The sequence below is a fragment of the Ochotona curzoniae genome, unplaced genomic scaffold (assembly GCF_017591425.1).
Source record: "Ochotona curzoniae isolate NIBS_2020 unplaced genomic scaffold, NIBS_Ocur_1.0 contig_2599, whole genome shotgun sequence".
In the NCBI taxonomy this organism is placed as follows: Eukaryota; Metazoa; Chordata; class Mammalia; order Lagomorpha; family Ochotonidae; genus Ochotona; species Ochotona curzoniae.
The window spans coordinates 3,663,109-3,686,288 of NW_024465520.1; the positions used below are offsets into that span (position 1 = coordinate 3,663,109).

At 38.6% G+C, this 23,180-nt stretch overlaps 1 protein-coding gene across 1 annotated transcript in view; it reads right to left on the reverse strand.

Moving 5' to 3' along the window:
- Positions 1-262: 262 nt before the first annotated feature.
- Positions 263-23,180, reverse strand: part of PLOD2 (procollagen-lysine,2-oxoglutarate 5-dioxygenase 2) — a 51,785-nt gene continuing 28,867 nt past the window's right edge. Inside the window, exons 8-20 of the mRNA XM_040974895.1 lie at positions 18,974-19,075; positions 16,096-16,221; positions 14,576-14,697; positions 13,237-13,341; positions 9,463-9,588; positions 8,391-8,532; positions 6,999-7,061; positions 5,913-6,026; positions 4,083-4,148; positions 2,727-2,831; positions 1,408-1,554; positions 1,155-1,280; positions 263-1,001 (exon numbers count right to left, since the gene is read on the reverse strand). Of these exons, the coding sequence (XP_040830829.1) occupies positions 846-1,001; positions 1,155-1,280; positions 1,408-1,554; positions 2,727-2,831; positions 4,083-4,148; positions 5,913-6,026; positions 6,999-7,061; positions 8,391-8,532; positions 9,463-9,588; positions 13,237-13,341; positions 14,576-14,697; positions 16,096-16,221; positions 18,974-19,075 (1,500 nt within the window). The 3' untranslated portion in view covers positions 263-845. The remainder of the gene's footprint in view (positions 1,002-1,154; positions 1,281-1,407; positions 1,555-2,726; positions 2,832-4,082; positions 4,149-5,912; positions 6,027-6,998; positions 7,062-8,390; positions 8,533-9,462; positions 9,589-13,236; positions 13,342-14,575; positions 14,698-16,095; positions 16,222-18,973; positions 19,076-23,180) is intronic.

The following is a 23,180-nucleotide window of genomic DNA, read 5'->3' on the forward strand; positions in this document are numbered from 1 at the left end:
AAAAAAAAAAAAACATGTGAGCTTTCTTAAACTCAATGAAATTTTTTTCTCACTATTTCCTAGCATTAAAGCAGAAGGAATTTAAAAAAAAAATAAACCTAGTTTTTGATACCTGATAAGCTTTAAGGAATGCTAAGGTCCATTGCTCTCCTACAGGAACTGGGGATTCATTCCTAACACAACTGCAAGTTAATCGGCCTAGTACTCAAAACAAAGACCTTTGCAAAGACATGCTTCTTGCTTGTGTTTGCATTGGCTTGAGCAAAAACATGGTTATGTTTTTCGTATGTTCCCATGGCAACGACTGCAAAGTTCTTTCTGAGTACGTGATCAAAATGTACTCACAGAACTGCATGCAAATTTAGTCAGGATCAAAGTCTCAAGATTGCAAAACTCATTAATTTTCATTTTATATCCATTGCATCTATATTTTGTCTACATGTCGATAAATAAAATTCTTCCCAACTCTTAAATAAGAAAATATTATTAAACTTCTTTGTCACTTGACCTTTTGTACCTGAACATTTTATCAACTTGAAGAAAAAAATCTCAGGAAATTGTCACTGTTCTCAGAGACAGTAAAGCACAGAAATAAATATTTACTTTGAATTTTTTTTCTCTCTTCTTCAACCTGCGTTTTGAGGCTCAGAGCAGATATTAAAGAAACTTCAAACAATTTTTTTTTATATTAAAAAAAAGTTTTTCAAATGTTTGTCCCAAAGTGAAGTTGTTCCGTTAAGAGTTATTTAAATATTCCTCTGGTCTTCTCAGGCGCACCTTCAAAGCCATGTTCACGCCAGTCATTCATTGCCAAAGAGAATTCAACTCCATGGAAAGCAAATAACTTAGGGGTCTATGAAGGACACTGCGATGTATCTTGTTCCGTTTCTGACAGGAAGTCCTTCGTGCAGGTGTGTGAGTCTCCCGGGATGCATGAAGCTCCAACCTTTCCGCGGGGACTCAATGGAGCAATTGTACCTTAAGAATTTGCATCCGCCTCCCTGCAGGAGTGAAAACAGATAAATTTGTCAGCTCACTGTTTTTAATTGCTGATCAGAGACAAAAGTCCAAACGTGCCTCCTGAAGAGAATCTTAAGAAGCAGCTAAGACAATGGCCCTTTGCGTAAGAAGTTTCTGAAAACTGGAACACTTGCCTGAAAGTCTTCTCCCACGTTATTGAGCGCAATATTGATGGTAAATGTGGAAGCGTCGTGGTGAGGACGAAGAGAACGCTGTCTCTCAGGGGAATATTTCACTACAAAATTCAGCAGTGCAAACCCCTAAAAAAAAAAAAAAAAAAAGCAAAACAACCCAGTGAATTCACTTAACAAGAAAGACAAGAATAAAACCCATTTGTCTAAACACTGGTAGGGAGCAGGCGGGGGTGTCAGAAGGACCGTCCGTTACCTTTGTATAATATCCCGCAAAGACCTTCAGGGTAACTGGCGCGATAAACTCCCGGATAAAGTGAAGCCAGACATTCTCCAGACCAATTTGTTTCATGTGGATATCATCAGTGGGGACGTTTTCATAACCACCAGCTATGCGGCTATCCTAGACACAGGGTCAGTGACAACTCAGAGTGTAACCCACAGGCAATTCACGCTCTCTTGGCATTTTTTTTCTCAACCAGCAATCATAACGGACAATCAAACTTAGCCGTTGTTCAACTATGGCGTACGATCTACGTTCATTGGGAAACTATCAAAATAACTGAGCTATCATGGCTGTGCAAATGGACCAACAACAAAGCAAAATACTGCGGCATCAGTAGACTCCTTTCCTACTTGTTAAATGAATACATGAGAATTAATTAAACAATACATTGGCTTTGCTAGGTTTTTATACATCTCCTGAAAAACAGGGTGCTTTTGTTTCTGTCTTCTACGTGGCCATCCAGAGAGCCTTAGCTGTGGGTGGGTAGTGTCCACCTGCTGCCCTTTGAATCACCAGTCACTGAAAATGACCTTTCCCCAGGAACATTCTTCACTCCTATTACTGTCATGCTCAAAGTCCTTTAATGGCTGCTTTACATTATTCCAAAGACTACAGACTTCAAGTTTATCTCATACTTTGAATCTTTGAATGAACTCTCTGATGAGCTAACTTGTGGAGAGACACCCTGGAGCGGATGTGATGCTATCCCATCCTATTGTATTAAGATGCCTCTGTCTTGGTACACAGCCAGCATCCATGAGTTCTCGCAGGAAAAGCAACACGTTGAAGCACCGCAAGGAACACTTCTTGGCAAACCTTTGCCACTGAATTTACACACAACACTGAATCACACCAAAGGTAGCCAGAGAAACAGAAAGTACTTGTGACAGCAAACAAGATCCTTTATCTTACTACTGTCACTACAGCTTGCAGTGAAAATGTAAATATAAAGTGGCTTTGGGAAAGACAAGCCCCTCCCATTGAGGGCATCCATCTTCCAGCCATCGCCAGCCTCCACACAGTGACCCTTGCTGACCAATCCGTGAAGTTAGATGCATGACTGAGAACCCAAGGTCCAGGGAGATTAAAACTCGTTAGGATGTACTAATCAGCTAGGAGCAAGGTGAGACTAAAAGCAGAGTTCGCAGGAAGTCCTGGTCTTTGCCGTTGATTTGGTCTGAGGACTCAGAGAGGCGCGAAAATAAAGACATAGCCCCTTGACCTTCCCCGGTTATTTATTCTTTGTCCCGCAGGATAACTCTCCTTTTTCACTTGGAATCACAACTTACATGATGCTTTCCCCCAGACCACTGTCCGTAGTGCTCCATCTCCTCCACCAGCTCATCGCAAGCTTTTTCAGAAAATATGGGGAACCAAAACACATCTGGACAAGGCTGTAAAACACGGCACACTCATGAGAGAACACAGCACCCACGCTGCACTGAGTCTAAAATTAGTTCCTCTGATGCGCAGAAAAATTCACCACAAAATCTTAAGTCAAAGGAGAAAGACTTGCCTGATCGCCAGAGAAAAGAGAGTATTTTATATTTCTAAAGGACTAGAAAAAAATTGTGGCCTGATTTAATCGGCTGTGGTATTTTTCTTAGCGTTTATAAAACAACGGTGCATCTCAGAATTGATGGTACCATGTATCCTTGAATATAAGTTCTCAGCAATGGTTTTCAGAACTTCCCCAAAATTATAGTTCATTTTTTAAAAAAAATGAGTCAGTTTCTTTCAAATTTTCATTGATAGAAGTCTACTCCTCAGCAATGTAAATGATTTATTTTTAACGATTTCAGAAAGCTGGAATACATGGCAGAAATCATTTTTTAAAGGCTCAATTCAGGGCCCAGCACAGTAGCCTAGGATCGCATATGGGCATCAGTTCTAATTCCAGAGGCCCCGTTTCCCATCTAGCATCCTGCTTGTGGTCTGGGAAAGCAGTCAAGGACAGCCCAAAGCCTTGGGACCCTGGACCCGTGTGGGAGACCTGGAAGTTCAAGTCCTGGCTCTTGGCTTCAAATCAGCTCAGCTCTGGCCATTACGGCCCCTTGGGGAGTGAATCAGTGGCTGAAAGATCTTCCTCTCTGTCTCGTCTCTGTATATCTGACATTGCAATAAAAAATAAATTATTCTTAAAAAAGAAAAAGGCTCAGTTCAGAGTTGACCTTGACGCTGAGTCGAGTAGTTACACCAGTATCCCAAAGCTCCAGCTCCTGACTCCCTCCGTGCCATGCAGACACAAGGAACCGCTCACTAACGGGGTTCCTGCCCCCACAAGCTGGGAGTGGGGTTCCTTCTCCCTCTGACTCTGGTTCTGAGCCAGTCCCACGTGCTGCAGCGCCGAGGAGCAAAGCAGCCAATGGCACCTCCACAGCTGCTCTATCCATCTCTCTGCTTCTCAAATGAGATAACTTAAGGGAAAACGAAAAATGTTTAAGTTTTCCGTTCATCTCCACAGCCTCCCTGTTTACATTATGATCTCTGAATGTGCATAACTGATAACGAAATCACAGAAAATTTACCTGGAGGATGTTTCTCTAGTTGCACAACATTTCTCAATATTTTTCAAATTTAATCATGTTGCCTTTGGGAAAACACAACAAAAATGCTCCAACTATCATAACCATTTGAATACTGACCTGTTCCACTATATTTTCAGTGAAAATTTTCGAGTAATCACGGTTTATATACTTTTCCTTCCAGTCCTGTCAAGAAAAAAAAGGGCATTATTAAAGTAAATACGTTCTGTAGAAACACTTATCTGGCAAATATGGGGGGGTCTCAAGGCTAATTTAAAAAAAGCATAAGATGGAAAAATAGGGATTTTCAAAATTTTAAATATGCTAATGTTTTCCGTATTTGGGGATATGCTCATACCATCCTACAATGCAGGGACTTTTTATTTATACAGTACTGCATGCCTCAGGGAACCTGTGTCATCTCACAGACTAGGTCATTACGTCAACCATGCATGCTTGCACGAATCTGCATTTATTGACTAGAAGTAAATGATAAGCAAACCCTACCAATAAATTAGAGGAATTTAATTAATGCATTGACTAGCCTTACTTGTCTCGGTATAGCAAACTCTTAATTTCTGCACTTATAACTGATTTTAATAATCAAAGAATGATTATGGGGTCACCAACGCTTTAACTTCTTTTAGTTGACAAAATGAAGGTATAGGGCCTTATGTTGAGAAATGATTCCTTTTCATTAGTATAAACTTAACTTTGCTCTGATTCATCTCTGGCATATAAACCACAAACCACAACATCTCAATTTGCTTTGGAAATGTTAGCTAAAAAGTTATTTTGCTGGGTATCTTAAAATTCAGTATTTAGACGTAATACATTAGAACATGGAATGATTTACAATCAAAACAATGAAATGAGGGACCTACATCGTGTCACTGGCATTCCATACTGGAGCAACAGTTCAAGTCCTGGCTTTCCTGACTGTGATCCAAGTCTCTAACAATGTGCCTGAAAAGGCAGCAGAGCGTGGCTAGCTCAAGGACCTGAGCAACTTAGGTGGGCGACCCAAACTGGGTTCCGGGCTCCTGGCTTCAGCCTGGCCAACACTGGCAACTGGACCATTCAGGGAGCGAACTTGAACATGACACATCCTTCTTCCCATCTCGTTCTCCCTCTGCCATTTTGCCTTTCAAATAACTAAAACAAATCTCGGGAGTGGGGGAAGAAAGTCTAAAATGATCTCTTTTTGAATGTAGACTATTAGACAAAATTCTGGATTTCCTTTTATAAAATATAGCTATGAGGAGATACTGAGAAAAAACTTCAGTGCAGACTAAAAATAATCCCCCACAAACGAAACACAACAAAATCAATGAGAAAATTACATACGAGGAATTTCAAAAAATTCACATTAAAAAAAAAGTTTATTCTGGCTATAAACGCTTGAAATCCACACTTTTTTCATCATAAGTACCTTCCCTCAACTTTTTAAAGTTTTCTCTTATGTCTTAAAGTTGCATAAAAACAACAACAAAAACAACAAAAACTTTCTAGAGATTAAGAGGAAACCATATCCTCAAGTGAATACTCTGAATGTGCGGAACAGCTTGTTCTGCAAACCCTTCCAGGTTTTTGTTGTAAATTCAAGTTTTTTTTTCAGAAAAAAATAACAAAATTATACCGAGCATTTTCCCAAGCTACCTTCTTAAGTTTTCTTTGAAAAATAAAATGTATTACATATATGTATTTACAAAGTTTTTCTGAAACTGCGATGAAAACTTAGACCACTGTTTTTGAATGCATAAAGCAAATACGAATAAAAATCAGCAAGTCCCCCCAAAAACCTAATATATCTGAATTCAGTTCAGTTTAGATCTATTTTTATGAATCGTCAAATGCGTTATTTCATTTTTAAATGAAAATTTCGTATTTTAACTGTATATAGTTAAAAAAAATCGGTATAAAAAATGAAGTTGGGTACAAAGTACATACCACAGGATTTTCAAATATCTGCCAGAGGTCATTGTTAAAGTGAGACGTATTGTAATTTGCAGTGGATAATATCCTTCCAAACTCATGTCTATTAGAAATGTACATAAACATACCCTATGTCAAAAAATAATAATATTAATCTTAGAGGAAAAAATACAAGCAGTAAAAGTAACCTTAGAAAAAAAGTAGAGATGTTAATTTCAGTTTGTACACATCCTTCATGAACATGAATTTTTCTGTCAAGTAAAACATGCATGAATCAAAGTAACACAATTTTGATCATGTATGCAATCACACATAAAACTAACTTGCAGTATGTAGTACTGACACAACTGCAGAAAAAAAACAACAACAAAAGAGCGGATTGCTTTTCCCTTCCTCACTTATCCTAGAAAATAATGCTCTTTGAAAGCAGAAATACTTCTGAGACAGTGCAGCGCAATGCACCTTACCTCTTTTGGCTCCTTTTCCTTCCAAAGACAATATCTTACTTTTGTACAAGAATTCAAAATAACATTATTTCATCAATCTTTCACTTACGTTATAAGTGGCTTATAAGGACTAAACAGAGAAAGTAGTCACACGGCATAAATACATCTAAATCAAACTGGTCTCATAGCCTTGCCCTAATGGCAATGAGCACTGAGATTACGATGCTTCTTTTCACGCCTGTTTAATGATAAAGGAGTTAGGGATCAAGTTAAAAAAAAAAAAAGATGAAGAGTACTAAAGTTTCATTTTAATCAAGAGGTGCCTTATCTTATTAACTATTCTTATCTCTTCTCCTCCTATAAAAAGAAATCAAACACTAAGAAAATCGAGTCAAAAGGGACTTGAATTTAACTCAAACCTGTCAACCACAAAACAGAAGTCAGCTCAAAGAACCCAGAACTGGCGGTCACACCAGGTGTCTCTCCCAACAACGCACACACATTCACTGCAGAGCACTAATCATGAGTACCAAGACTGTACCAAGATAGACACAACGAACACTCTTCAGCAAATCTTAACTTTTGGGTAACATACCATATCTATCATTAAGTAAAAGAAAGAAAATGAGTAAAAATAAATAAAAAAAAATAACACCTTTGGGGGGCTGAGCATTTGGAAGGTTTCCGGAGTGGGGGAGTCTTTTTCCCTTTGTAAAGTCTAAAATGAAGAGAAGCACTGGGTAAGTTGATTGGTACACGCACTCGCCAGGTACAAAGCCGCTCTTGAACAAAAGCTGACATTCTGAAATGTCCTTCAGAAAAAACATGCAGGACAAGCAAAGCTCAGAGCACACACAGAAACCCCAGCCTTGTCAGCCCCTTCTTTCATTCCCTTTTTATTTATTTATTTCCTTATTTTGGGCGGTGCTGGTGAGGGGGCAGTTCTGCACACAAACTCAAGCTCATTCCTTAGTAGAATTCTCATTAGACACATCATGAAGACAAAGAAAACATAAGTGAGAGAGGCCATTCCAGGATGCGCTGTAGAATCCAAACAGCCAAACTTGAGCACAAAATACACTCAAAGGCACTGAGAAGATTCAATAACAATCATAACAGATACAGGCTTACAGGAAAAGAAACATCGAAACAAAACATGCCTTGTTAAACTACGGAAAAAAATACTTGCCAACTTTTCTGATTTTTCCAGAAGCCAGAACTGTCCACATAACTTTGTAAATAAAATCATTTCGACAACAGCAAATCATATAAATACGTCTTAAGACATATTTATACATTGAAAGAAATGTTTCCTTCATTTACATTGTATAATGAATATATATTTTTAGAAGAGTAATGTATCATTATGTTTTCAGACAGATGAAATATACTCTATATCTCAGCCCCTGTCTCAGAATAGTAGTAAAGAAACCATTTGGTTGTTGCTGTTGTTGTTTGATAGTTGGAGTCTAATGATATACACTACACTACGCTTAATTTCAGAAAATATGGATAATGCTTTCAAAATAAAAACATATTTTTAACCCATCAGGTCCATCAATCTAGATCTAAAACTTTTACTTGATTTTACAAATTACATTTTATAAATACAGCACATGGTAACTCTGAGATAAATATTGTATCACTTAAATATTTGCACAATTGGGACTTAGGATTAAATGTATAATGATTATTTCACTCAAGCTTAAACTAATTTTAATGAGTTCAATTTTCATTATAGAATTTTAAATGAAAGCAAAAATGTATTTTAAAAGCAAAGTTCTCTTGTACCAATTTTATCTTTGTTACCTCAATCCACTGGGTTGCCTACAAGTCGGCCTATTTAAGTTGACCTCCTCAAATGATTTCCAAGGTAAATGTTCACAAATTATTCTCCAAAATTGTTCTCAAGTTTTCAATACAGAATCAAAAAAATTGGCTAGTACTTACAAATTAGAAAGAAAAAGGCATTAAAAACACAGTGACACGCCCACTGGTAAAGCAAGCCATACGATGCGTTCAAGCCCCCCATGACTGATTCCCTTACCATTTCTCTAGCATTTCGGCAAAGAGCCATGTCAGGATCCAATTTATCACGAACAAAGTAATTTCTTTCACTCATCTCTGAGCGGAGTGTCTTTCCTTTAATTAAGTATATGTTAGCTATGTAGGGGACATTCCAGATCCCTCTGAAATTGAACAGAACACATTCCAAGATGCCACATTGTTTTGTGTTGTATCTCTATGATAAATTTTATGTGTATAAATTCAGGAATCAACAGCACGTCTAATATCTGACACTACCTGAGACTGTTCACCATAATTTGATGAGTTTAAGGGGCAAGTCTCTGCCCCTCTCTATAAATGCCAATTTAGGGGTGGTATCTCTGGGGTTTTTGGTTGCAGCATACAGACTATCACTGTGGTACAAATTGGTTTGAGAAAAGAATGATGTCCACACACCCCCCCCCCCAGTTTTTTTTATTAACCAAATTACTTCAATTGTAATTATATTTCTGTTTCAAAACTATCCAATGTGGATTTGAGAAATAAACAAGTCTTACTTCTTTGTGGAGTGCAAAGACTCCATAATCTCTAGAAACAGAAGTCATAAACTGCTGAAGGAATCTGTCTTTACAGCACAACATCAGCTGTTTCAGAGAGAAGGCTCAGAGAACAGCGACAAGCTTCGGAGGTTGGTACTATTATTGTCTATTTACTTATACATTTTTAAAGCTATTAAAGCAACCCTTCACCAAGGCTATTAAAAAATGTTGGCTGAACTGAATGTCCTTTCCAAACTGTGACCTGGAGAGTACCACTTCTCTCTCAGCCACGGAATGCATATTGCATGTCTACGGTCTCCTAGTCTTTCCCACAATGAATTCAGACCTTTAAAGACTTAGAAGTTTAAGCAGTTTTTCAGTTTTATTCCATTATAAAAACAAATTCTTAAAAATTTCTTTAAAAATTCAGGGTCTCCAGTAGTCCCCATGTTTTTAAATAATTTCTATTAAACATATAAGGACATAAATAACAACAAAGCTAAAGCATTATGAATGATGCTGTATCCTTAGATGATGCTGTTTTACTTCAAAAAGTGAAGGCCAGTGACTTACACTCTTTTCCCCTGAACAATGTCCACGTAATCTTCAGATCTAGCATAGTAGCCATCGGGACTCAACGCCCCCCAGAAGTTGGACCACAGCTTGCCGTGTCGAGTCACAAGAGGAGCAATGATCTTCCTAAAGAGAGAGAGAGAGAGAGAAAGAACTGTGCCATTACTGGTTTTTGAATTAGCACAGAATCAAGTGTTTTGGTCTCAGCATGACAAATAACACATAAAGGTCATTTAACACATGAAGTCAATCCAAAAACTAAAAGAAAAAAGTATTGCTAGTATCTTTTCTTACATGAGTGCACCACTAATTTTCAATCATTTTTCAAGTAAGAGTAATAAAAATAGAACTCACTGAAAAGACTAATAAAATATAAAAATATGTTTAAAGATACCTCACACCCAAGAGGATGAAATTACTAAAATTATTTAATTTGGCTTCAATTTCATTCAAGTAACTATTAGACTAAGTCAAAACAAATACTTCACAGTTAATGGGCAGACAGAACAGCATCTGGTATTTTAAAATATCTAATCTGTATTTGTTGAACAGAAACAATATGAGTGAAATGGGCTCAGATCTTAGTAAGTACACCAGTTTTCCTCAAGTTAATCCCCAAATGACTCTAAGGTATGTTTTCTCTGTTGCTGTTTTTCCTTTTAAAACAGGTGTGGTTAGACTAACTAAGCCCGAGTAACATTGAACATGCTGGTTCTGCAACCACTTTATAAGATAAAAGAGGAAGTAACTGCCTGCCACGTGGTTTGGATGTCTCCCCTAAGGCTCGTGCTTAACTATAACTGCCACTGTGATGGCAGTGAGAGGAGGGACTATGAAGTGAGCAGTCCCTTCCTAAATGCATGACCACTGTAGGAATGAGTTAGGCCATAGTACGGAGGCCTTTTCACAGATGCAGCGGCTGGCCCTTGGACGGCCCAAATTAAAGGCCACATCCCAAATAAATCTCAACTGATACTGGCTTATACAATGTGTGGGTTTTTGTCACAGCAAGAGAAAGCATATACAACCACTGCCTTCGTGTTCTGTCTCATTAGGAGCAGGGGAAAAAAGGCCTCTTTAAAGACAACCATATGTTACAAATTCAAAATATTCAAGGCTTCTCCTTAGGGAGATGTAACTGATAATTTCAATATTTTCCAAATGAGATAATAAAATCTGAGATTCTTATAGAGTTAGTTTCTAAAGTTCAGTAGTGCCACTCATTTCTTTAAGAAAAGCTCAGCTAGCCAATTACTCCAAGAGATTATAGATCAAACATTCTTTAAAGTTAAAATAAAAACAAAAAACTGTTTCACCATGACTGGTCTTATGAAGACCAGATGGTCTCTTTCTACATAAAAATTAAATAAAACAGATAAATTCAAAACATGCAAAATAGCAATTTGGGTTCATTTTTCCCTTTTTTTTTTTTAAGATACTAACCTAGAAACACAAATCTTGCTTGGCTTAGAATACCATGCATTAAGATATATATATATATATATACATATATATATATATACTAATTTAGGAAAGTATTAATCAAAGTTGATAACTTACAGGATCAAATATTTAGTTAAAAAGCTCAAAGTTTGTAAACACGGTGCCTTTGAAATAGGGTTGGACCAAAAAACCTGGAAAGTGAAAATCCATCTGCCGAGTTCCTCTCTGCCTTGAGAACAGAAACGTAAGAATAGCAGTTGGAGAATGAACTGTACCATGCACGGAACGAGTAAAAACTTGAAGCCAGGCAGAAACAAGAGATGAGACAAGAAGAAAGACAGCAGCCGAGGTACTGGAAAGCCACATGCCCAAGATGCATCTCATTCTTTGTCCTTTAGCCAAGCAGACTCAACATTCCTGCAGTATCTGTTTATGTACGTAACTCAGGGAAACAGCATGCTTGGGAATGAGGGAAGAACTCTAAGGCATCACATGAATACACGCCTGTGATCATTATCAGAAACACGTGGAGTTCGGGACATCACCTGCATTTTACCAGCTCTCCAAAGGGCAAGGGACCAAGATGACAGCTGAGCGCCTTAAGAAGGAAATCTTTTTTTCAGAAGGTTTAAAGCATTAAATGAACTTACGCAGGGGATATATGTTAAATACATAGCATACATTCATTAACTATTTCACAATCAGTGCCTGCCACAAAGTCAGAAAATGAAAACATGTCAATATGAAAAGCGGATATGCATTCCTCTGCTGCATTTCAAAATAACAGATCAGCGGTGCAAATTCAGAACATTAAACTGAATTTCAGTAGTTTTAAAAAATTACAAATTATACTCTGCTCCCTATCTCTACAGCATCCAAACTGCTTTTTCTTGTCAAGTAACCAAGATTTTATTCACCAACCTTGGAAAAAATCACCTGTAATTTAAAGATAGTTAGAGACAGGTTAAGTATCCACAGAAAGATAAAACGATGGTCCTGTATTATAACATACTAAGGGGGCCAACCTCTTGAAGTGAAAACTGAATTCTCAAATTCACAAATTGCTTCAGGGTGGATGAAGAGAACATAGCACATTTCCCATATATACCTGTTATGGAAATTAGTTCTTTAATACAAAAAAATATACTTAAAACACAATCTGAAACATAATAAAAACTCATCAAAGGTGAACTATGGAAAGCCATAGTAGCAGAGTTTAGCAGTGGTGATAACAAATGAACAACTTGAGTACAAGCTGACATGTGTGTTTGTCCCACTGCAATTAAGTATGAACAAGCAGTACCCGTTCCTAGTGAGTAAAACTACAAATCCGGCTTGGAATGCCTTATAGACTAAAATTCCATTCAGATACGATGAACAATGGCTCTGTATGCAAGAATTTAAAAATAATTATTGTAAAGGCAGGCAGAGATCTCTCATCCACTGGTTCATCTCCATGCATGGCCAGTGCCAGAAATAAAAATTCAGAGTGCAATTTAAGTCCCCCACGTGCAAGATAGAAATCCAACTACTTGACTCATCACTGCTGCACCCAGGGTTTCCAGCAGGAAGAAGCTAAAAGCCAGGAGCTGCAATTGGGAACTGAACCCAGGGAAAGCACAACGCGGTAATCAGCATCTTAACCTCTCAGCTAGACACTTGCACCTGCAGCAACCTTCTAAGTTAAAACAACCACAGAGAACAAAACAACCCTAAACTTCATGAGTATCTGTTATATCATAATTTCATCTAACTTGAAATAGAAAAACTTGCCAAGAAAAACTGGCAAACATCCTATTTATGGTACTAAGAGTATACATGTTAAAAAGTTCAAGCTGTCTTCAGGCTGCTTTCCCTATGACTCACTGACAGTAATTAACGACGATTGATTCAAAGCCAGAGGAACCAGCCTGGTAGTGCAGCACCGAAGCCACGTGCCTATGACTCCAGCAGCCCACCTGCGACCTGGCTGTTCCATGTGCGATCCAGCATCCTGATAATGGGTCTGGGAAAAGCAGTGGAAGATTCACCGCTTGCTTGGGTACCTACACACTCGTGGGAGACCCAGAAGAAGCTATAGCTTCCTGGTTGCAGCCTGGTTCGGCCCAGCGTGTGACAGCCATTTGGAAAGTGAACCAGCAAAGGGAAAGTTGCTCTGTTTTGGGTACTGCTCTCTAACTCTGCCTTTAAAATAAACAAATACATCTTCTTAAAAAAGAGAAAGAATTTAAAGTTACATAAAGTAGTACAAGGTCCCTCAACTTATGTAACGGTGGCAAACAGTGTATGTATAGAGATGTGGAAAATTATTATAACACTGAATCTCAGTACCTGTTTTGTTCAATCAAAATTTTTAAGGTCCTTGGATTTGTCAAAACGACATCTGAATCCACACTGAAGTAATAATCACACTTATCATCCTGACGACAGAAATCCCTGACAAGGAAAATGAAAACGAAATAGGAGATAAAATAACCATCTGCTGGTGGAAAATGCTAACATAAAGGCATTCGGACAGACCTACATTAAAAGTTCAGGGCAGGTAAAATGTATTTTCAATGTGCCAAACATTTTAAGGCATAAAACATCTTGCCCAAATTTCAATTTGTAATTTCATATTATGCCTTGTTCTTTTTGTTAATAAGAGTTAGTAAATAGGTTTTTTTTTTTTTTTTCCAAAAACAACAGTACTTTTGCATTCACACACACGATGCAAATCATGCAGCTCTAGCATGTCAGTTTGAAGTGAGTCCTGGAGACCTAAGTGTCCTCGACTCTAGACATTTCGAAACCAGATTTGCCTAGAATTCTTTCTGAGACATTTGCCGCCCTGTCTTTCCATCAGCAAGCACCCTGGAAGAGTCTGAACTGTTATCAGCAGAATTCTAAGGAACTCGCTGCTGACCCCATGATGTCACGGAAAAGCTACATCTGGAACTCTCCTCCTTCCGAGTCCTCAGTTCTGCGCACTCACCTCCCCGCAATCACTTTCCGCTCTTGTCACCATGCATCCGTACATCACAATTTTCTAAGCTACTGGCCAGGAACCATTCATAGGCTCTTGGCCTGTCCTTCCACAACACAAGGCGTTGAGCGCCGCTAGACCACAGCCCTTCTCCTGACGAGAGGCTACCGAGACGTCAGCCCTGCTACTCAGCCGCACTCCACACCCTGCCTGACATCCTCAACCAGCACTCTCCTAGCTGAGCATTGTCTTGATTATTGTCACAGTATTGAATATTCAGAAGCTGTATGAGTGGCAAACGTGCTAAAATACTTCAGCAGACAACTGGAACAGCGACACGCCTTTCTTCCAACAGTTTGTCTCCTCATAAACTTCAGACAATAAATTCCAGTGCACGTCACTGCTGTTAGCAGTCACCTCCTAACCTTCTTGTTTCAGTTTTTCGCTAGATTCAATTCATTGCTTCTTTTACAATATTGATCCCTAGCTATCAAGATCAGTAATTTCCATGACACTTTACAAGTGAAATATATAATTACATAAATACACAAACCTAGTGTATGGGTGGGCTATGACTGTGTGTGAATACAACACACACACACACACACACACAGAGGAAACATCCAATTGTGTTATATTAATTTTCCAACGAAATATTGCTGTCACAGTCCTTTAGTAGTGTAACTCTAATGAGTGTAAACTTACATTCCCATGTTCCTGGCTTTGGCCTGGCTCAGGTTTTCTTCAGGTCCTACTATTTTTATGTTACTGATTTCATGCTTAGCTTTATCATAAAATACCTTAAGGTCCTTTTCATGATAAACTTCCTGTAAGATATTAAAAAAAAAAAAAAAGAAAAGAAAATTGGAGAAAATAAGACAAAAGGATGGCTGAATTATTTACATGTAGCAGGGGCTTCACCAAGTCGTGCAGCCCACAATTCACGTATTTATCCAACTATGGACAGAATAATAGTCATTAAAAGCATGGGACAAACATATCAATATCATGGGAAAAAAAGACTTCAGAATTTTTAAGACATCTAGTTAAGTTTTTGCATAAACTACATTTTCCACGGGTCCTTCCTTCTATAAACACTTCAATCTATTGCAATAAACCATTTAAAACCACTTAAACAGAAAAAAAATGTGGCCTGCGAATTTAAAGCGTATGTTGTTAAACTTCCTGAGATGTCAAATTAAGTCATATAGATATTAGTACCTGCTATAAGAAACCATATTGTGCAAATGAAAACATTAACAATATTTCTTGAAGTGACAAAGAGAAATAACGCTCACATAAGGTTTCTGTTTTTAGAAAACAGAAGCTAAACAAAATTTGACTGACATGCAAGTTTCACGATAAAGTCACCAACATTTCACTGTGATTGAGCTTTGCTAAAATTCAGACTATCTCACCCCCATCTCTGGAGCACTGGGGAGCTTGCCATTGTCTAACCTCAAATCTCCTGAAAAGCTTTTCCCAGCTTGTTAAAATCACTGATCACACAAGCTGTGCAGATTTAATCTTAAATAAATACAAAAACTCCTACCAATAAGGATTGGAGACCCCATGGAAGCATGGGAAAGAAAATACTTCTCTGTGTTAGATATTTTCAAATGCATTTGACAAAACACCCACTATCTCACTCTTAAATGAAGCTGGGTTTTGACACGTACATTAGGAAAAAAGAAAAATGATGAACACACATATGAGGCTTGAAGCGAGACAATGAAATCATTTAAAGCCACTGAATTTTTTCAGATAATACAAATACCAGGATACTGCTGAAAGAAAAAATGACTTTACACTAGGACTGCCATGGGAGGTGAGTGGGAGGCTCCAGACATTTCTGATGGAAATGGCAGTGTCAAAATCCTTTGGGAAAGAGCTTACCTGAAGTGATTGATATAAACAACACGCTATCTGGAAGCTGTTTCAGAATCAGCTCGTAGCATTACACCAATGTACCAAAAACTCGCTGGCCAGTTCTGTGAAAGAAGGTGTTAGGACCAACCCAAAGGCAAGGGATGGAAGGCCCTTTGATAATTCATTCTTTTATGTCGAGCAACATGAAAATGGCTGCTCTGCAATCATAATGAACTTGGTCCAATGAAAATTGTGGGTTTTTTTTTTTTTTGTCATAAGTAACCAATAGCCCTGATACACTAACACATAAACAAACAAAAACATCACAGAAAATCCTCATCTCCCCAAATATTTACCTTATTATGAATGAAGAGTTTAAGTGCTTCTTTTGGGTAATCCAGTGTCAACAATGTGTCCAGGAATCGAGGTAGGAAAGGTGTTGGTTGCTCAATAAATACACCTATTGTTACATTTGGATGGACCTTTGTGTTATATCAAACATAAGAACAAATTAAGCTTAATATGGCCATTATTTTCAGTTTCATCACAGTAATCGGCAATACATTTAAAAAACAAATAGAACGTCAACTCAATACCATCTGACTTGGAGTGCCTCATGGAAGTTCTCTAGCATTTAAAGTTCTCCAGGACTTGCACAGGTTGGATGATCCCATCAGAGGCTTTTATCAATATATCTTGGCATTACAACTTAGAAAATTCATTATCAAAACAAAGTTTAAGACCACTCCCACTACTCAAATACTTCCTTTGTAATGGACCTTAAAAAAACTCAGGTCTGAATGCTATTTTGAAAGCATCCTTTCAGAAACCAGAAAGCTAAATGTACTTTCCTTTTTATTTTTAATGATTTAAATTCAGCACTTCTCACAGAGCCCAAATAAGACAATGCCTGGAGCTTCATCTCCATGCTTGAATAGCCACTTTAATATCATTTTACTGCTAGCATTTATTTTGTTTCACTGAAATTATGTATCATATTCTTTCACTCATGTATTTTCTTAATGCATTGCTTCTATTATTACATATTTCTTTCATCTTCGTTACATACATTTTAGTGTGTACATTTTACATTCACTACATAAAAATTTCTGAAATAGACTTTATATATGCCAGTGCTGTGATAAGTAACATTTAAGAAAGGGAATGAAAGCTTCTGGACTAAAAATTTTATAATTGGGTGCAAAAGTCAGAAACACAGGTAAACCACTTTGTAAAAATCGTAGTTATACGAATTTCATCAAACTGTATACCGTGGTACTTTGTGTATCTATCAATTCACTCACTCATCCAAATATTTTTCATTTATGAAAGAATTATTGATTTGAAAGCCTGGGTCTCCTACATGCATGGCTCACGTGCGTGAGCCATCACCTGCTACTTCTCAGGTTCATCAGAAGGAAGTGGATGGGAAGCAGGGAGGCAGGGATTTGAACCTGTCACTCAGAAACGAGATACAGGCTTCTCTAGCCACTCCATAACATGCTGTGCCACAATGATCATCCCTGCCCACAAACATTTTCTTAAAGAAATAAACAAAGAAATAAACAAAGAATTAAACCGTCTTTTAGGGATTTTCAATAAATGTATTAGGAAAAAAAAAAGACAGATCACAATTTCCCCTTATCAAATAAGAGGATGTGTTTCATTCAAACTTTGTAACTGCTATTGAAGTACTTATTATGTCAACACACACAAGCAAGGAGAATGGGAGATGAGGGGCTGGGTAACTCAAACACCTGCAAAAGGAGGTAAAAGCTCTGATCCAACATGCCGCATCTCCATGTCTAGTGTAACTTAAACCTTAGACAGATTCTACCTAAAAATATGATTAGGCCTGGGATCTCAATTACCTAGACAATTTAGATTTTCTATATCCCCACAAACAGAAATCATATTTTACTTTACACATTTTAAGAAAAGTTAACACAAAGTAACTTAAGAACTTAATGATTTACTTGTAGCAAAAAGCATTTAAATATTTTTCTATTCTTGAACCAAAAAGTTAAACTGAAACGAAGCAGACAGAAATGATCAACTTCCTTTGCATGGGACAACACTTCCTCTATGCAAAACAAACAAACAACAAAAGATCTTGATAAATTTCACCTATATTCATGATGCAGCTTCACTAAACATTCTAGTCTTCTTTCCAGATGGGGACATTCAGTTTGTTATTAGGGAGACTGGCCAAAATATCTTATTTTCCAGTAAAGTAGAACTCTATTCAGAAGCTCCTAAATGCATGTAACTTGCTGTTTATTTTCTTTTCGGACAGTGATTTTTTTTGAAAAGTAGTACTTTCAGGAGCTTGGGTGTATCACACTGAGGGTGTTTTGCATCTGCCTGAGTCCAGAGGGTGCCTCAACTGTACACTTGGGAGGTGTGTTTTTTCCCCTGTGTGCACAGGTATTTCACCCTGGCGTCAATGAAGGAATCAGGCTGCAGGGCAAAAAACACTCCCTGAAATCCAATTGCTCATGCATGTAATAGTCTCCCAAGTTAGCAGAATAGCTTTATGATAACCTTAAATCTGCTCTAATGACAGAAGACAGGGTTATAAACCTGAAATTGAAATAAACAACTATTTCCAACACCTTAATCACTCTCAAAGGATAAATGATACTATGTGCTATACTTCTCTGTGTAAGGGGGTAATTAGCATTGTGCTTGGCACATGCTATTCACATGATATTCAGATAGTCAATAGTGGCCAAGATCACATGATCTGAAATCAAGTCCTGCCAAATAATTGAAAGTTGTATAACTTTAAGGAAGTTATGGACCCTCCATTTACTCACCTCTACAACTGAGTCATAGGTTATTACTATATATGTAGAATTTAGAACAGTCCTTATACAATCAAATATTATTTTTCAATCATCTAATTTTTTAAAAAATCAAACACAGATAACATTATCCAATAAAATACTGAAGCACCAAAAGAATTTGTGCTTAGCAATCCGGCCAAGTCAGCAGGGAAGAACAACAAAACAACCCAGCGATAGCAAGCTATTAAATATTAATAACCAAGGCTAATAACTAGGCTCAATTATCAGCTACTCTGTTTCCAAAAACAGTTCAGACATACACAAATCTAACAGTTTTGAGTTATATGTCATTATACTATAAATCAATCCATTACAGTTAACGCTATAAAAATAATTTGACATTTTTTTTTCATGCATCACTGCATTTCCTGACATTTTTACTCACATTCACTGAAGACAAGTCAATTGTATCAGCTTCGCAAAGCAAGCAGCCGGTGCTCTGTGTCCACAGATTAGGCACGTAGTTCCCAAAATAATTCAGGACAATCTGGTAAAGGAGGAACAGAGTGTGAACAAGGGAAAGCCCTCATGTCGTGGAGCTCTTGGTCTTGGCTCATCCAACTGGGGACTGTATTTTCTGCATGATGTGCACTCCTTTGCTAGGTCTCATACTCCCTTTCATATGGCGATACTGACTGAATACAGCGCCCCAGACTTCATGTTAGAAAGTTGAATAAACTGTGTCTACACAAGTCAAAACGGTTCTTACAGATCTTAAAGGTCACATTTCATCTCGTAAGAAATAATACTAGAAAAGTCAACAAGAAACACGTCGGTGAAACACAGCTTTAAAGGAACAAACGAAATTGATTAGCAAGCACAAGAGCCAAATGGATGCCATGTGAATAATCATGGGTTAATAAGCATGTTTATAGGCCCAGTCCAGACACCAAGAGAAATGAGGGAATGACAATGCATCATGATGCTGAGGGAAATGAGCCCATTCCAAAAGGTTAGATAACACAGGTTTGCCTTAATTTAACATGAAATGACATCACTCCAAAAAACAGTACCTGTAAACTGTAATATTATTTCCACTCCAAACAGCCTGTATCTCATGCAATAAGATATTGTGATGTAACCAACGGACCAACAATCGATGTGAGTCAGACTGCTCATGATCTACATCATATAATCGTAAAACCTAATACACTTTTTTTTAAAGATTTATTTTTATATTTTTTTATTGGAAAGGCAAATATACAGAGAGGAGAGACAGAGAGGAAGATCTTCCGTCCGATGATTCACTCCCCAAGTGAGCGCAACAGCTGATGCTGTGCCGATTCGAAGCCAGGAGCCTCTTCCGGGTCTCCCACGTGGGTGCAGGGTCCCAAAGCCTTGGGCCGTCCTCGACTGCTTTCCCGGGCCACAGGCAGGGAGCTGGATGGGAAGCGGGGCTGCCGGGATAGAACCGGTGCCCATATGGGGTCCCGGGCGTGCAAGGCGAGGACCTTAACCATTGCGCCACTGCGCAGGGCCCAAACCTAATATACTTTTAAGACCCTATGCTCCTCGGGGATGGGGCGGGAGAGCAGAGCATGTAATCTCTCAGCAACTATGCTCAGCACCAAACACTGATTAAACTTGATCATGAAATGACACCGAGTTCTCCCCCCAGAATTAGGCTACCGTAGAGTTCTCAGCAATGATTCAGTAAGACAGAGTGCCGCTCCTAATTACAGTTACTCAAATCCTCCCATCAGTCAGCTCTGCCAAGTATTTGACACCACAAGCTAGGACTGTGCCTGCAACACAGATTCCTGTCACAGTGCCTGGTGTGCGGCCCGCCTCCTCTTCCCACAAAGCTCTCTAACAGGGTGTACTCTGTGGCAGCAACAATATGGGAGACACAAATGGCTTTCCGAGTTTCTGCCTTGACCTGGCACGGTTCGTACCATTTGAACTTTAGGGGAGTGAATCATGGATGCAAGATGTCCGTCCTTCAAATAATAACACCAACAAAAACCTGGCCTATTGGGAAATACTGCTTTCCCATCATGCCGTTCAGGCCTCCCAACCTCTTTATAACCCATCACCTCCTCCCTTGTGCATCAAGAGACATGCATTTTGTCTGTAGTGGACTGTATTCCACTCTGAGTGCCAGCCTGGTGAGAGGAAGGTGATGGGGAAGATGAGTAAACACACTAAGATTTCCTCCAAATCCAAGAAAATCTTTACCCACCCAGAGTTTGAAATTTTGAAAAAAGATTTGTTGATTAAAAAATAAATAAATAAAATAACTGGTGTTCAGGGAAAGCCAATAATGTTGGCATCCCATGTACAAATGCCAGTTTGGACCATGGCTGCTTTGCTACCAACGAGCCTAGGAAAGCGGCAGAGGATGGGCCAAGTGCGTGGGCACCTGCCACTCATGGAGGAGCCCATGGCAAACTTCCAAAGTTCCTGGCTCCACGCTTCATTCCGGGCAAGAGAAGGCTGTTGTGGACATCTGAGGACTGAGGCAGTGGACAGAAGACATCTCTCTCTCTGTCTCCTGTTGCTCTCCTTTGCCGGTAAACAAACAAACTTACAAAGAGTAAAGTATTATGCCTTTTGCAGTTCTGAAATTTAGGAGGAGTGTCACTATTTCTTATCAAAAGAAAAGCACGAATATTAACTAGCCATTAATATTCTTCAAAGTATATCCTTTTTTTAAGCAAAGACAGATATCTATACAGGGGTCCCTCATTTTAAATATTTCAAAGAGAAATACGACTGCAATCATGAAATGTTTTGTTCAAAATATTCTGGGCAAGATTTTTATAATAAGAAATGAAACAAATAGCTTAAGCAGCAGATCACGTATAAAATCATCATCACACACACAATGAAAACCTCCCCATTTTAGAAAGTGTAAGATATATAATAATTATTTTATGAATTATTCATTAATCTCTTTAAAATCCCTACAAACATATGAAAAGGCTCATCCCTTTAAAAGTAGAGCACACCAAGGCATTACTCTCAGTCTTCAGTTGAAACCTTGAGTCTGTACCATTGCTACTTTCTGCTTCTTACTCAATTTGTTTCGCAGGTAGTTAACATTTTTGGAGCATTACTTGTGACTGGAAACCTCCCTCCTCTAGATCTCTCCACACAGAGGTTATCTATTCTCTCCACCCTCCATCCACATCTGTTTCCTCCATTATGACTGCAGACACCTCTGCTGGCAGCATTAGCAGGTGCAAAGAGCTGTGTGTTGACGCCATTCTGCAGGCGCCCCAGCTTATAGGCAGTGGTACTTTACTGATTCTTTCACAGTACCAAATGTTTCCAACATTGCTGCCACTTTTACTGGCAGGGAAACTTTCCAACCATTTTCCTTCTTTTTTCCTTGCTTTTTAAAAACCATCCAAGTTTTCAGGGTCACAGTGACTTAAGTACAAGGATTTTTTTTTTAAGATTTATTTTTATTGGAAAGTCAGATTTACAGAGAGGTGGAGAGAAAGAAAGATCTTCCATCCTCTAATTCATTCCTCAGGTGGCCACGATGGCCAGAGCTGAACCCATCCAAACTCAGAAGCCAGGAGCCTCTTCCAGGGCTCCTATGCAAATGCAGGGTCCCAAGGCTTTGGGCCATCTTCCACTACTTTCCCAGACCAGAAGCAGGGAGCTGGATGGAAGTGGAGCAGCCAGGACACATAGCAGCCATGGCATGCCAGAACTTACAGGAGGAGCTATTAGGCCAGCTACCCCAATGTATTGAATTTTAATGTATTACTATGAAAAAATAGTTTTAGTTAAATGTTTCTGTAATTTCCTCAGAATTTTATATTATCCCAATTATGTCTGAAATTTACTTCTATTTTATTATGAAATATAATCATAAGAACGCGGACTAGTCAGAATCATGTCAGTGCTTTGGGATAAAATGGGCTGTCAGAGCCTAGAACACCAGAAACAGTGATAGCTTAAAGTAAAATACTTTCTATATTTGAAAATTCTGTTGTTGCAGGTCTTTGTGAATTCTTCAAGATGAGGGCTCCTCGTGATCACCTCTGTAATTTCTCACATAAATCTTCAGTCAACATCATCCTGGAAACTTTCAAGATAATCCCACTGAAATTGCTCATCATCACGTCTCACCGACATCACTTCCACTCTCCTTACACACAAATTCAAATGTGATTCAATCCTCACATTCCCAGGGAGGAGGAGCACAGTGCCTTGTCACGGGAAGTTCTGCATGGAGCATCCTTTGCCTCCCTGTAATGATGATGTCATAGGCAAAACGCAAATAGAAACCTCACCACGGCTGCTTTACTGTTTCTGGGCTGAAGGCCTGATTAGGGAGACCGACAGGATAAGCAACTAAATCTCATCACGATGAAGGCCAGAAAGCTACACAAGTACCCGGAGACCCGAGGAGCAAAAGGCAAGTGTTTCATCTGTAAATTTTCCAGTCAGTAACACTTGAACCAAGCTCAACCACAGAGAGAGACGGGCAGGGGAGGGGAGGAAGGGACAGAGAGGTATGACACGGAAAAACATTCAAAATGATCAGAGAAAGTGTCCTACATAAGGAAAATGTGGCTCTCGCATTAGCAGCTGTTATTAAATAATTTGCCAAGGTGAAAAATAATGTGTTATGT